The sequence below is a fragment of the Pocillopora verrucosa genome, chromosome 5, assembly GCF_036669915.1.
Source record: "Pocillopora verrucosa isolate sample1 chromosome 5, ASM3666991v2, whole genome shotgun sequence".
NCBI classification, from domain to species: domain Eukaryota; kingdom Metazoa; phylum Cnidaria; class Anthozoa; order Scleractinia; family Pocilloporidae; genus Pocillopora; species Pocillopora verrucosa.
In genome coordinates this window covers 7,005,776-7,020,181 of record NC_089316.1, presented here as the reverse complement: position 1 = coordinate 7,020,181, position 14,406 = coordinate 7,005,776, and the positions used below count along the sequence as shown (strand labels likewise).

At 37.2% G+C, this 14,406-nt stretch overlaps 1 protein-coding gene across 2 annotated transcripts; it reads left to right on the top strand.

The window, feature by feature from the left end:
• Positions 1–5,543: 5,543 nt before the first annotated feature.
• On the top strand, positions 5,544–13,859 carry LOC131772027 (tachykinin-like peptides receptor 86C). Of its 2 annotated transcripts, XM_059087937.2 has the most exons (3): positions 5,556–5,641; positions 11,768–11,894; positions 12,762–13,859. In XM_059087937.2, the coding sequence occupies exon 3, from the start codon at positions 12,786–12,788 to the stop codon at positions 13,857–13,859; it is 1,074 nt and encodes a 357-aa protein (XP_058943920.2). In that variant the 5' UTR covers positions 5,556–5,641; positions 11,768–11,894; positions 12,762–12,785. The 2 variants fall into 2 exon arrangements, with proteins under 2 accessions (XP_058943919.2, XP_058943920.2); XM_059087936.2 differs by lacking the exons at positions 11,768–11,894; positions 12,762–13,859 and adding an exon at positions 7,099–8,222 and having other exon boundaries at positions 5,544–5,641.
• The last annotated feature ends 547 nt before the right edge of the window (positions 13,860–14,406 follow it).

The following is a 14,406-nucleotide window of genomic DNA, read 5'->3' as shown; positions in this document are numbered from 1 at the left end:
ACTGCAGTTGAATAAAAAAATATAAAATCGATCCTCACAGCTATGAACACTACTGAACTAGCACTTCAAATAAGGCCTGAAAAAAATTCAGGCCCGTATGGGATTTGAACCTATGACCTCTGCGATACCTCTGCACCCGTATAGCAGAGGTCATGGGTTTAAATCCCGAACGGGCCTGATTTCTTTTTTTCAGGCCCTATTTGAACTACTAGTTCAGTAGTGTTCATATCTGCGAGGATCGACTCTATATCTGCGCTGATAATGTTAATTGGCCTCCATAAAAAAAATAAAAATAAAAAAAAAATTAAAAAGTATGAAGAAGGGAATTGTAGGTTGAGTGTGGTTTATGTACAGAAAGATGGAACTAAGCTACTGGTGGGAATATGGTAATTACCGCGTTACCATGTTCCCACCAGTAGTGTAGCTCCATCTTACTATATATATATGACTGACGAATAAATGAATGAAATGAAGAGGAACTGTGCAGCAAAATGCTCTTTTTTTTTAGGTAGAATGGTTTTTTAGTCGAAAGCAATCAAGGTACATCTGATAAAGAGTTCATATCTTTTAAGGATTTTGTATTTCCTCTTGAAATCACTCATTCCACGCCACGCCACCTCGTCAGTCAGACGAAGGACTTAAAAAAATAGATTGTATTCATGGCTCTACCTAAAATTAAAAAGTCAGACATCACATACACTGTCCACTTTTCACCCTCGACAACGATTGATGCATTTAAAGTTGCATTGATCGATTTGCTTGTACATACAGCTGCTGCTTTTGTTTGATTTGCAGCTACAAGTGTTGTACAACTAATAGATTTGGTCTCTACTTCACTGAACTTGAATTTATTTCGTGCTAGTTAAGGTGAGGAGCATCCTGTCCCTGTGAGTAATTAAACAAATGATGGGATTGCAAAGGACTTAGGCGAACCATTGTACGATTCTTCCACCTAACATACATCTACTTTCAGATATAACCAGCTACATTCTAACGCGCGCTCTGATTGGCTAATATCTAATAAAAAAGATATGGACGGTTCTAAGAAGATTGTTGAGGCTAACGTCATTGTCGGTGAAATTTTTGCCAGAAAATATTTTTTCACAATTTTCTTTTTCGGGTTACACTTAAATTTAGCTATTATAAGGGCTAATAATAACCCAATATTTGATTTAGGGTCTCTCAGGGACTTTGAGGATGTAGAAAACGTGTCTGAAATGGTTGAAGAAACATCAGAAGCGTCTAAAGATCAACAAAGCGAAAGTGCTACCAGTGAAAGCAGCTGCTTCGCAAATTTATCCGAGCGGGATTTGGAAAAAATACTTGAAGATAAACAATCAAACAAGACCAAGAAAGACACTAACTGGTGTGTTTCTACGTTCAAGGGTGAGTTTCAAACTGAAATAGTCATATTTTTTCTTTACATGATTAAAAATAAACATATGAAATGTTAAATTTTTTTTCTATACCGAATGTGGAAGGTAAATGTCCATCATGTCAATCAATGTAATTGATAGGTTGAGTAGCTGAATAACCATTAAGTTAAGAAATTTACTTTATTCTGGTATTACGTGGACATATGGTGGAAATTTCGAGTGATGAAAATATCTTGCTTACACTTGGTTGGCGATTTCTTATCATAAAGCTCTGATCAAGTGTTGCGGCACACCAGATTCTTTTTTTTTTCTTTTTTTTTTTGTACACTTTCTTACAGTTCAAAGCTTTGGGGGGGGGGTTTTAAAATTCCCTATCGATTTCGTTTAGTTACCAATATTTTTTATTATTATTTTTGTTCTATTTTTTTTTTAATCTTTAGGAGCGGCCACCTCGCTTGTCGATATTTTCATCTTTCATAGGAGGTGCCAAGCGGGAAGCCATTTTGTTTCCCTGAAGCTGTTCTCCCAACGCAATCTGAGCTTTCCATCCAGCGCTCCCGAGGGCACTTGTCGAATATTTCTCATAACTTATTATGACAATCTTGTTTTGCTTTTTTGTGTTCTTTTTTTTATTTCCTTCTTTCTTAGATTTATACTTGTACCATAACAGTAGCCAGTTAGGAAAAGTTCAGTTAAAAACCCTTCAAACAACTGAAAGAAATCTGAGGCTGAGTTTCATCAGAGAATATTGATGATTATCACAATTACGCCATTCAAAACTCCAAATATTTGAATTCCTGATACCAAATATTGGAGAGATTATGCAAAATATTGATGTGAAATAAAAAACTTCCCAATCTGACCGCCAAAACGTTTTCCAATAGTGAGTATTCTCCATATTCCATTGTCTAGAGAATACTTAAAGGGTACATTCAAGATCTACTCCCCTACAAAAAGCTTTATGTGGTAGCTAGCCTAAATAGAAGCCTAATTAGCAAGTTCGTTCTTTTTTTATATGCTTAGGATGTGCAGTGGACGAAACAATGTTACTTAATATTGGAATTTTCCACGTTTCCTTCGCCAAAAAGGGAAGGAAACGAGGTGGGTCACGAATTATTTGATAAGTCACCAAGAACCCGATATCAATATCGGGGTTATCGCTTACGAAACTCGAGAGGATGTGAAAGAAGAAAAAAGAGTTCTCCGCTCAATAAAGAAGCAAAAAAAGGCGTTGGAAAGTTATGAGAAAACGTTTTAAATTTCACTCTATCAGTGAAAATTCATTAATAGCGGAACTCAGGGAATGTCGCGAGATGATTATGATCTCAGATCTGCGCTGCTAAATTGCAGGATGTCCTGATAACTAATCATCTAGAGAATCGCAATTTTATTTCTCGGGAAAAAAAAGCACTATAATTATGCTGTTATGGAGTACCAAGTCTCTTACTGGTCAGCTTAGGTAACGGGGCTCTGCGTAGTAGAATAATGACCTATATTATGCAGATTCATGTTAGGAATAGTCAGTAATATAATTTCTTTCAAAATGAAACTTATAGCTGAGGTGATGGTGTCATTTTATCCTTACTTGTTTTTCTGTTTTTATCTTTATATTTGTGCTTATCAACAGTAGCTCAGTGACAGGAAGTTGTACCACCGTACCCCCTAATCTACCTGCCAGATATGATGAATTGATGTAAGTTTGAAAATCCTTGAAAGGCTGAGACCCACTTTTACTTTATGACCCACCATTTCGAAATGGATAATGATACCTCTACTGTAACCAAACTGGTGTCACAGAGTTGCAAACTCGTATTGATTCCATAGGGATATCACTAAATAAGTCATGTTCAGGACCTTTTCAGAAACAGGCATCCGGTTATGGGGCTAAGATGTCATTCCCTTTGTTGTGTTGTATGATTTCGATCCATTTTGTGTGTTACTGCCTTAAGTTGTCCGTCTGCCGTCAGTGGCATATGTTCAGACTTCGCGAGTTATTTAAAAGAGCAGCACCTTGGTTGAGAAGGAAATTTTGAAACGGCCCTCAATGATTCTGGGATTTAGTGGCATAAAGCTATGAAATTAATGTTTTGTTATTTTGATCTAGACATTTGACATTTCATTATAGAGAAGATTGCCTTCTATATCACTGATGAACTTACAGGAGACCTTTGTAAATTGAATTAAGATAAAAAGCCATCTGTTTGGTGTGTGTTTAGCTCAATATGTTCAGTTGCGTGCATATCCAGGGCTAAACACAGAAGTTTCCGCGAAACTGCCCGTGTAGTTGCCGTGTTATCTCATTTCGTTCTCTGTTTTGTTCGAAAAAAGACCAAAAGTACTTTGAAATAATGGTGTATTGTTTAATTATTTAACTGACTCCCAAATAGCACGAATAAACAAGAACAGATAACGAAGGTTCTAATATATTTGGCCATTATTCCAACGCAAACGTTTACCAAACAACAATTCGTAATGTTAGCATATACGATTCTTTTATTTTCGTCAAATTTGGTCGATTTCTTGCGATAAATTATGGGACATAGTTGGACTTCGTTCTTAAAGTCAACATGAAGCATGCTACATATAGCATTGCAGTCAGGCATGCAGATTTACCTTACAAGCGTACCTCAGATGCTGCCAAGTCATTTGCTTAATGTACCTTTACATGAGGCGATTTCAATAATTGCTAAGCAAAAGGAATAAAATTTGGCTCGCAGCCTAAGTGTTGATTGGTTCTGATACTTTATAAGGAGAAAAAAACAAAAAATATTTTGTCTATTGCCTATAACAAGTTGACAGATTCTTAGAGAGATCTTCAATAGATCATCTAGCAGAAAAAAAAAGCCACGCTAACAATTTTAAAGTTGACTTTCCTCCGAAAAATATTGTGCTTACATTTATCAGCCATCCACAAACAATAACAACAACGAACGCGTGCGTGGTCCAGTGTCAAAAAACAGGGACTTTGACTATCAAGGGACTCTAAACTTCAGATTCAGGATTTTTGTCCTCTTTTTCTTTTTTCTCAATGCAACAAGTTTATTTTGTCGTGCGTTTAGCTATTGCTGTCACAAAATTTTAACTTAGAGAGAGTCTTACTCAATGTGGCTTCTTATGCGTTCTTGGAATATCTCTTGTTTCTATCTCTAATTTCTTGCCTCTGTAGTGTCTTTAAACATATTTACCATCGAAGATGTAATCGTTTTGAGTTAACTAAGAAGCTACTGCTACGACTTTCCTCCTTTGCTGAAGAAATTGGAAAGAGGGGAAAAGATGAAGAATATCTCACTTAAAAAAAGTAAAAAAATTATACGTTCTTTGTGATAAATTCTGAAGTGCCATTATACTTTTCTCTCAAATAACGAGCACGATTTAAAATTCAGAGTGCATTTTGCATTCATGAAAAAAATTAAGACGGTCAATTCAAATCATTAAAGCGTTGATGATGTAAAATCTACCATATAGAATTAAAAAACCCTTGACGTAAAAACATCTCTGAGTTTTTGTAGGCTTGAAATTACATTTTATTGGGTAAAACAACCGACGAACATGTAAAATCAACCAGTACAGAGTGTTTTGTCTTGTGTTGTTTTCTGCGGTTGCTTTTAATGTTCGGTGGTTTTTGGACTTTCAGCTGTCATATTGGAGACTGTTCCATAATATCCTTGATGATTTGCCATCCCACGGTTCGCGAGGAAGTACTTTTTAAATGTTATATCAATGTTGCTAGGGAAACTTTATCATGACATCTGTTATCAGTATAGAGGATGCTAAGAAGACGTCGTTGAAGGGGTTGTGTTTAAGATCTTAATAGACCTAAGATCAACACTTCCATTCTAAAGAGTAAAAGGGACATTTGGCAGCGCTTGAGAATCGATATTTCTTTTCTCTTATATCAGTGACAAGTCTAATAATGCGCCAGAAAACATTAGCATTTACCAACTTCAGTATTCCTATGCTACGCATAAAACAGACTATACACCAAAAAAAAGAAGTGGTGAAAAAACGGTTTGCGAAGCATTAACATAAATTAATCGTTAGGAAGACCAAATAACCTCTAGAATGATCGCATTTCTAATTATCTGCTCTGAAACAGTAAGACGTTTGATTAATATGGAAATGTAATTAAGCGATTGAGCAAACGTGTTGAATTTATGCAAAAACTATTCAAAGAAGGATACCATTTGTTGGGTAGCCACAGAGAGAGATTGAACGTGACTTCTCTGCGCTTAAAGGAGCCACGATTGCTAAGTTGAAAATTTGAGGTATGTTTTGTAATTTTTTTCTTAAATTTAAATTTTTTCTTCCATTTTAAGCAAAAGAAAATATCAAATATTCAATAAGGCCACGCTTTAATTTACGGCAAAGAAGACTGATAACAGAAGGCAAATCATGCGTCAATTTGAACCTTCAAAGAGTAGATAACTAAAGATTTGCCGTGTTTTAAGGTCTTAAAATATGAAAGAAGCGAATTGCATCGATGAGGAAAATTTGTCCAAAAGGCCTTAATTTAAGGCGTGTTATCTTTTAAGCTGGACGGATAAACCTTTGCCGGCCGTCAGTAAAAGCGATAAAAGCAGAACGATCTTTTAACTAAATGTGAACTTGCTTCATGTATATACCAGTTGCATTTGTAATAGATAATGGGAAATGATATAGAAATACGAATTCTTAACCGCTAAGCCGAATAAATTAGCTTACTTAAAGCGACGTTAAAGAATCAAGTAATGTGCTTTATGATCGAACAGAATATGACGCATGAACAAGGATATGCATGTGATAGCTTCCACGACTGACACAGCGTAGTCAAGCTGATAAATTTACGGGAAAACAATTTCCTTTGTTTGTTTGTTTTCTTTTTTTCAAAACACGAACCGGTTCAGTAATGAACCAAGGTAAAACATTTTCACCGTTCATTTTTCCCTTCGTATTTATGCCGTAATTGTTTTAGCATTAGTTATGGACTTTTCACACGTTACAAAGATCATGCAGAAACACATGATTCTAGTGAAACGGTTCCAGTTTAAATTGAACGCTTATAGAAACCCTCTATGTATTCTCTTTGACCGATTAATAATTTATAAAACATCGGTAACCTCACAACACACTTGTCTTAAATTAATAGCATGCGAAATTAGTTTTCTTCTGGCTTGAAAATTATACACTTTTAGACTAGGATTCCATACTTTTGGCTTCTTCGAGAAAAAACAAATTAAAACGGCAATCTTGCGAAACTTGAAAGCTGTTGCATTTTTGTTTACAAATGGTGCTTGAATTGCGTGGTCACAGTACCTCGTGACATTACCTGATGACGTTTGAAGTTTAGACGTGAAACCCCGCGGTTCTAACCGATTCTTTGTCTCCAAGGTCAGTCTTTGTGAATAAATTGTTAATTTAAAGGAATTCGTGACTCGATCAATGTATATGTTTAGTTAAAAAAGCAAAAAAAAAAAACCAATAAACAAACAAACAACAACGAAAAAATATATATTTACATATATATATATATATATATATATATATATATATATATATTATAAAAAAAGATAGATGTGGCAGAGAAATTTATCAAGCTTAATAGATATTGTAATCTTTTAAGAATGTGGTTCTTCGTATATCAAGCACCATGATCATCCCCATTCCAACCCCTTTCCCGAGACAATTTTGGGGTTGTATAGATATTTGTATGTTTAAGAATAAAGTACGACTGTCTTTTGCTCAGATTCTGTCGAGATCAACGTCTGCAGCTAAACTGAAAGAAAAATGAACAACACCTCTACTACGGATCAGTTTCTTCCTCAGTCTAACCCTGGAATGACAACAGTGAAGAGACTTCTTCCAATTTCAATAGCCATTATTTTCTCCAACGGACTAGTGTTCGCCTTGTTTTGCAAACGAAAAAGTCTTCGAACGTCATCCAATTACTTGCTGCTTGGTTTGGCAATTTGCGATTTCTTAACAGGCGCTGTAAACATTCCATACTTCATAGTTTTTAGTTTCCAAGTTGTTCCACTTAACATGCAAAAGAACTACAATTACTGGTTGGTCATCATACATAACTTTATGGCTGTAACGGCCGCTTACCACCTCCTCGTTATCACCGCGGAAAAATTTTTGGCCATCACCAAACCACTAAAACATTACCTTGTAACTAAAAAAACGGTTTTAAAATCATTAGCTGCTATCTGGATCTCGTCAACGGTCATAGCCAGCATCCCATTAGCTTGGAAAAACAGTCAAATGCAATTGCTGTTTTCGGTCATCTATTTTTCGGTGTGCCTTGTTTTCGTGTTTGTTATTCCATATGCGTTCATGATTTATGCCTTTGTAGTCATGTTCAAGGCGATCACCAGCAAAAGAAGACCATCTTCCATTCCCAGAAAGGTTGCATCAGGACTGACATGGGGGATCGTCAACGATAGAAAGTGTATTTTAATTTTCGCACTGATGGCAGCAATATATGTGATTTGTTGGTTGCCATATTTTACCATCGGGCTGGTTATCGGTATCAAAAATTATCTCTGCATGGAGTTGACGCAACCGGTTAATAAAGCCACTGAAATTATTGTCCTCGTTCGATACATAACTTCCTTTACTAACCCACTCCTCTACACGTTTTTCAAGCGCGACTTCTGGCGGACCTTACGAAAAATTTCCCGTAAGAAAGAGTTTATTCATGGTAGGAGTAAGTCCTCGAAACAAAGAGAATGGTTCCTGCGAAAGAAATCTGTTGAAAACAGTACCACGTTATCTCGGCTTTCTTGGAATACGGCAGAGGCTAAAGACGCAAGTAACGTGAAAGGAAGCATCTCAGAAGAACAAATACTCTTCGTGTCTTCTGTTTGAAAGCATTAGCATTCTCTTGATAGCTAGGAAGTGGGATCTGATGAAGTTTGTTGGTATAATTAAACGGAATTAGTGTTCATAGCGCTGGTGCTCGCACTTGATATTCTTCTCTTTTTTTTAATTTGTTACTATCGTTATCATTCTAGTACTGATGGTAAATCTACGGGAGAAAGGCTAATTTCTCACGACTCTCAATGATCCACTGTCAGTGTTTTTTTTGGTAGCGTAATATGATACATCTGAATAGAATGTTAAGGAACCAAATTGATGAGTTATGAGCCAAAATAGTTGACAATTTTATAAATAATGTAACTTGATACATACTCTAAACGAAACCGCGAATTATCCGTTAACGAGATGAGGGAAAAACAGCAAGGGCCTTCTAAAATAAAAATAGCGGAGCTTTAGTTCGGGAGGCAGGATAGCGGAGCCACCGGCATACCTGAGATATATGGTTACCCACCAGGTCGATAGATAAGGTTATCAAAACATCATCGTCCTTCTGTACACTTTCATGGATGTGTTTCATTAAGTCATTTGATACGTACACAAACCGAAATAAACTTTATATTACACTAGATGAATACCAGTTTTGGAATTCTATCGAAAGGCAGTCTATGAGGTATCCCGCGAATAGGTTGCTTTTATCTGTGTCTAAAAGGAGCCGAGGCGATCGTGTTGACTGACAAAAAAAAGGAGGAAAAAGTAGAGTGCACACGGTTAGACGCCTGAAAGCCTGGCAGGGCTAACTTCCTCCATGGCATTGCAAAACTGATACATGGTAAAGCTTCTTGTAACCATTTGGGTTCGGTTTTAAACTAAGGGATTACCGTTTGGGAGGTTGAAGAACGAAACGAAGGGTGTAACAGATTATTGCGGACTTCTGCAGAAACCCACGAATTGAAAATAAAAAGTTTTAGTTCACATTTTGTACCTTTCATTTTCACATTTCTACACAAATCAATGATCCCATCCGCCCATCATGGAAAGAATTGGCTCTGCATTACACACAACAGCAACAAAGATCGAGGCCACGCGAAACATGCCCCTTGAGAGACCTGGTACAAGGTCGGCCAATCCCAGCATTCATTTGGACGTGCTATTAGCAAAGTCGCGTAGCAAACAAGTATGACTTAAGAGCCAGAAGGAGCGCCGCTGCGGCGGCGCTGATTAATTTTTCGAATTATCAATGGGACGCCAAATCGTGAGGGCGACGCTAATTAATATGTTTCCTCAAAGAGCGGCGCCTAGTAGACGGCAGACAGCTTTAGAGAAAGTACTTTCTGTTTCTGCCTCAGCATAACATGCCCATGAGTTCCTCTGAAATTGAACACGTTGAAACTTTACTTCCAGCTTAAGCCCTCGTTCTTTCCAAATTTGTAAACATTTATTTGCTTTGGAGACGAGCAACCGAGGGCTGCTTATGACAAGTCTCTTAGATGATTCATATTAAACGTGCACCTAATTTTTCTTTCAAGTATTTAGTGTCTCTATTGATCTGAAACTAGCCATCTAGTCTCATGACATGAATTTAGTTCGATTTCTCGTGAGAAATTTTATAGACTACATGGTGGTGATACCTAAGAGGCGATTGAAAGTCAATGATCAGCTAAGTTTATTTTAAACTAAAGTAATCGATTTGCAGACATCCATAGCATTAAACGCATTTTTGTCTTCAAATTTGAAATTCAATTCATGAAACTTTATCTTAGACTAATTGAGGTGTCACAATTGTACATATCGTAATTTATCTTGACCCAAAATTCACGAATCCTGAAACCCTAGCCTTTCTCGTTGAACACAGAACACCCTTCAGATCATCAGTTGAGAATCTAATTTTTTTCTTATTATTAATCCGAAATTTCATGAAAAAAGTTGCCTTATAAAAATTGTCCCCGTGATGCTTTTTTATTTAAGTGTGGTGAAAATGGAACAATACTCTGACATTCGTGAATTATATGCATTTACATGCTTGTGATACGGCAAACTTGAATGCAGCATTATGCGGAATTATTTTCATTAAATGTAAACAAGAGGTCTCAATAATTCGCGTTGGCCTTACAATTGGGCTTTAGTAGAAAAGTAAGTGAAAGTAAAATTTGCCTCCTTTCCGTAATGAAATTATAATGAAAGCGGGCGTCGTTCTATTAGGCCTGTGAGCAAATGTATGTAAATTCCTAAAGTGAGGAATTAAAAGTGTGTTGGTACTTTTGATGAAAGTCTAGTTACATTATAAGTATCCAATACCCGTTCGATAATGAACTGCGGGCAAAACGTGCACCTTCCTCGGAGGGCCGGGAAGCGTGGGCATAGTTTTGAACCCTTTTGGTCCTAATATGGGTATAGATAGTCCTGGATAGGTTGTACTTTTTAGGGGAAACCACGTCTGTGTATGAACTTATTATTTCAACTTCGAGTGATTAACTAAGAAATGAAATTTAAGACAAAAATTCTTCTAGGGGGTGAATTTCTGCATCGGTCGATTTCACCAATTCTTGGCTTCGGAACTAATTCCAACCTTAATTTCAATACAACGATGAAACGTTCTGGTTTCGCCAACGACATATAACATTCAGAAGCCAGACCTAAAGACGGTTAAAAATTTTTAGGGGCTATCTTTAAATGCCCGTGGGAAATTACCGGTCTGGTTTTGAAAAACCAGATGGTACACCCCTTCCAAGAATTCCCAGGGATACCTTTTCCGAAAAAAAAAAAAAAACTGAACTGACGGTTTAGGGACCGTTTATTATTCATTGCTAGGGGCAGCGTTAAATAATGAGCCGTTAATTGTTGTTAAGCTGCTAATTGGTAGTCAATCTTAGGCCCCTCCCCTTTTAACCGGCTGTTGAAGAAAAGTGACCTCCCTCCAGTCCCCCTGAAAACCTTCCGCCCCCCCCCCCCAAAAAAAAAAGTTATAAATAAATAGATAAAATAAAATTTACTATAATAAATAAAATGAAATAAAAATAAAAATATACCTCCTCCCCAGGCGATAAATAATGAATGGCCCCTCAGGTTCTTGTAAATTGTATTATGTTCTGTCAGCACTCATAAACGAATTAAGACGCGCAGACATCAGAAAAAAAAATTGAAATAAAGTGCAACGAATGTGCGGAAGTTGCGACATTACTTTGAGATAATGTTTCCTTGGCAAAGAGCTAATCGTTATTCCACATAAAAGAGGAAATGATAATAAAAATATCTCAAGGAAAGATTTTACTTGAACAATATTTGAGTATAATTAAGCCTGACAAAACAAGCGTTTTCGGTGCATGTAAAAAAGATAACATAATGAAGCTTTGTTCATTAAACCTGAGACATAAATTTTGCGCGAGTTTTCCCGGTGAAATTCTAATTTAGGGGTTTAATTTTTGATGCTGAGTCAGACACGTTGAAAAAGGCAAATTTTCTACGATATTACACTAATTATTTGCATTTGAAAGTCCCTACAGCTGTGTATGCTATTTGCTAAATGCAAAATCTAAAATGCTTCTTAAACACATAAAGTGTTTAATATTCAATTAAGGCTGAATTTTTAATTTCAGGGAGGAAAGACGAGAAAAATCGTCACAGAAACTCTGCCTTAAAGCGTTATACGAGGGCATTCAATTTAGTTCATCGAAGGATTGTCACAGTGAGACGCTATCCCTCCGTTGTGTCTTCGCATTAAAGGTAAGTCATTCGATCTCTTCTCGAAACCGAAATTTTGCCGCACAGCAGTCAATTCAAAATATCGTATACTCCAGCTGTCGTCGTTCAGACCTCGGTTACTTTTCGACGACAATATTGACAACAAATATTAAGGAAATCATGGCTCTAACGGTAAAGTATACAAATATGAGCGGAAAGGTTAGTATAGAAGGTTTAAATACAGTCTTTATGACTTCCCAATAATTTAGCAGAGTAATCCAGTCAATATGATTCATTATGGGAATAGGGCGTACGTCCACAGACCTGAAATGCTTTCCAAATTCGTCATTTGTAGACGTCAACATGTTCTCTATCAAGAAATGTTTTGCATTTTCAAAGTGTCAAGGCAAACGTTTCATAATTAATGTCATTTGTTGCCTCGATGGGATAAGGAAACTCTTCCCGTGTTAATTAGTCATCTAAACACGAGAGTGATATGGAAAAGTAAGCAAATGGCTTTAACGCTCTCAAGGAATTACACAACTTTCGATATTTCTTCCAACTTCTCGAATATTTAGATAGTAAGGCTTTGTAAACACGGACAAATGGCTCAGTTAATTCTATAAAATATTTCTCACCGATAAACTGCTAGTACAGGAACCGCGCAGCAAGTTTTCGAGTTTAGGAGGGGGGGGTAGGGGCTAATTTAGCTCCGTTATTTTTGTTAAATTATTTTTTGTTTAATTTTTATTTTTGCAAAAAAGTGGGGGGGGGGGGATGAGGGGCTAAACCCCTCCCCCCCGCCCCTCCTTCTGCGCGGTCCATATGGTAATCTCTCTATTTTATAACAAACGCGTGATAAGTAGAGGAAGCTTTCTCCTTGATGCAGACGTTATTGTCTCTTTTCAGTATCGATTGCGACGCCTGCTAGACATGAGTAACAGCACAGCTTCAGATCAGTCTTCTCCGGAGTCAAACGTTGGAATGACTGTGTTGAGCAGACTTCTTCCAATAGCCATAGCCATTATTTTGTGCAACGGACTGGTGTTCGTCTTGTTTTGTAGAAAGAAGTGTCTTCGAACCTCATCCAATTACTTACTGCTTGGTTTGGCGATTTGCGATTTCTTAACAGGCGCAGTCAATATTCCATACTTCGTCATCTTTCATTTCCCAGTTGTTCCACCCAGCATGCGAGCGGACTTTAACTACTGGTTGTTCATTGTGCATACTCTTACGGCTGTGTCAGCCGCATACCATCTCTTCATCATCACTGCAGAAAAGTATTCAGCGATCATCAGGCCATTAAGACACTATCTCGTAACCAAGAAGATGGTCTTTAAGGTGTTAGCTATGATTTGGATCTTGTCTACATTAATTAGCATCACCCCGTTGATTTGGAAAAACAGTCAGTCGCTTCCTCTGTGTTCCGCAATCTATTCTATAGTTTGTCTTGTATTTGTCTTTGTTATTCCATATACATTCATGATTTATGCCTATGTAGTCATGTTCAAAGCGATCACTAGCAAAAGAAGACCATCTTCATCGCACAGAGGAGTTACATCAAGACAGAGAAGGAGGCGCACCAGTGATAGAAAGTGCATCTTAGTTTTCGCGTTAATGGCGGCAATATTTGCAATTTGTTGGCTGCCTTACTTTACTATTATGATGGTTTTAAACATCAAAGGTTATCTGAGGATCAGGATCGAGTTGACGTCACCAATCGCCAAAGCCGCCGAGGTATTTGCCTTTGTTCGATATATCACATCTGTCGTCAATCCACTTCTTTACACGTTTTTTAAGCGCGACTTTTCGCGAGCTTTAATAAGTATCCTTTTCAAGTCGAATAATCGCACGAATCTGGCTTCGAGGCAATCATTTTTAAGACATCGTTCAGTTACTTCGGTACAATCACGGCTCTCTTGGACAAGAGAAAGTTCTGTAAGAGAAAAACATTCTGTGAACGCAAACCTTCTCGAAGAGCAACAAGTCTTTGTATCTTCCGTTTAAAGCAGCTTGAACCATCTCGCAGGCTATGAGTTTGGGGATGCTGTGGGACCCTAAAAAGAAACTTTAGGAGAGTTTATCGGAAATAGGGTGTGGATTATGCAAACCTTGCTACCTGATACTCTTCTTTAGACACTTTGGTATCATTGAAAAACGTCTGTTCAGAATATGGTTACATAACAGGCGGTCCAAGTTCACGTCTCGAGAAAAAGCCAACGATTAATTTATGAAAGCGTCACGCGTTGTGTGGCTCGGTGTTAAGTCACGAGAGGAACCGTTGAGAATTTGAACACGTTGCAAGGAATAGTATGGGGAACGAAATATGGTCGATTTACAACGATAAATATATAAATTATGAATATTTAAGCGGAAAATCGATACGAATTACTCACATACTGTGTGTCCGTCGTAGTTTCTGGCGATTTCTGCTGTTTTAAGCGTGCTTTTCCACCACTGTCATCACTATCAAAAGACGTCTTTTGACAGGAATAACAGTGATGGAAAAGTACACTTAAAATGGCAGAAATCGTCAGAAACTACAACGGACACA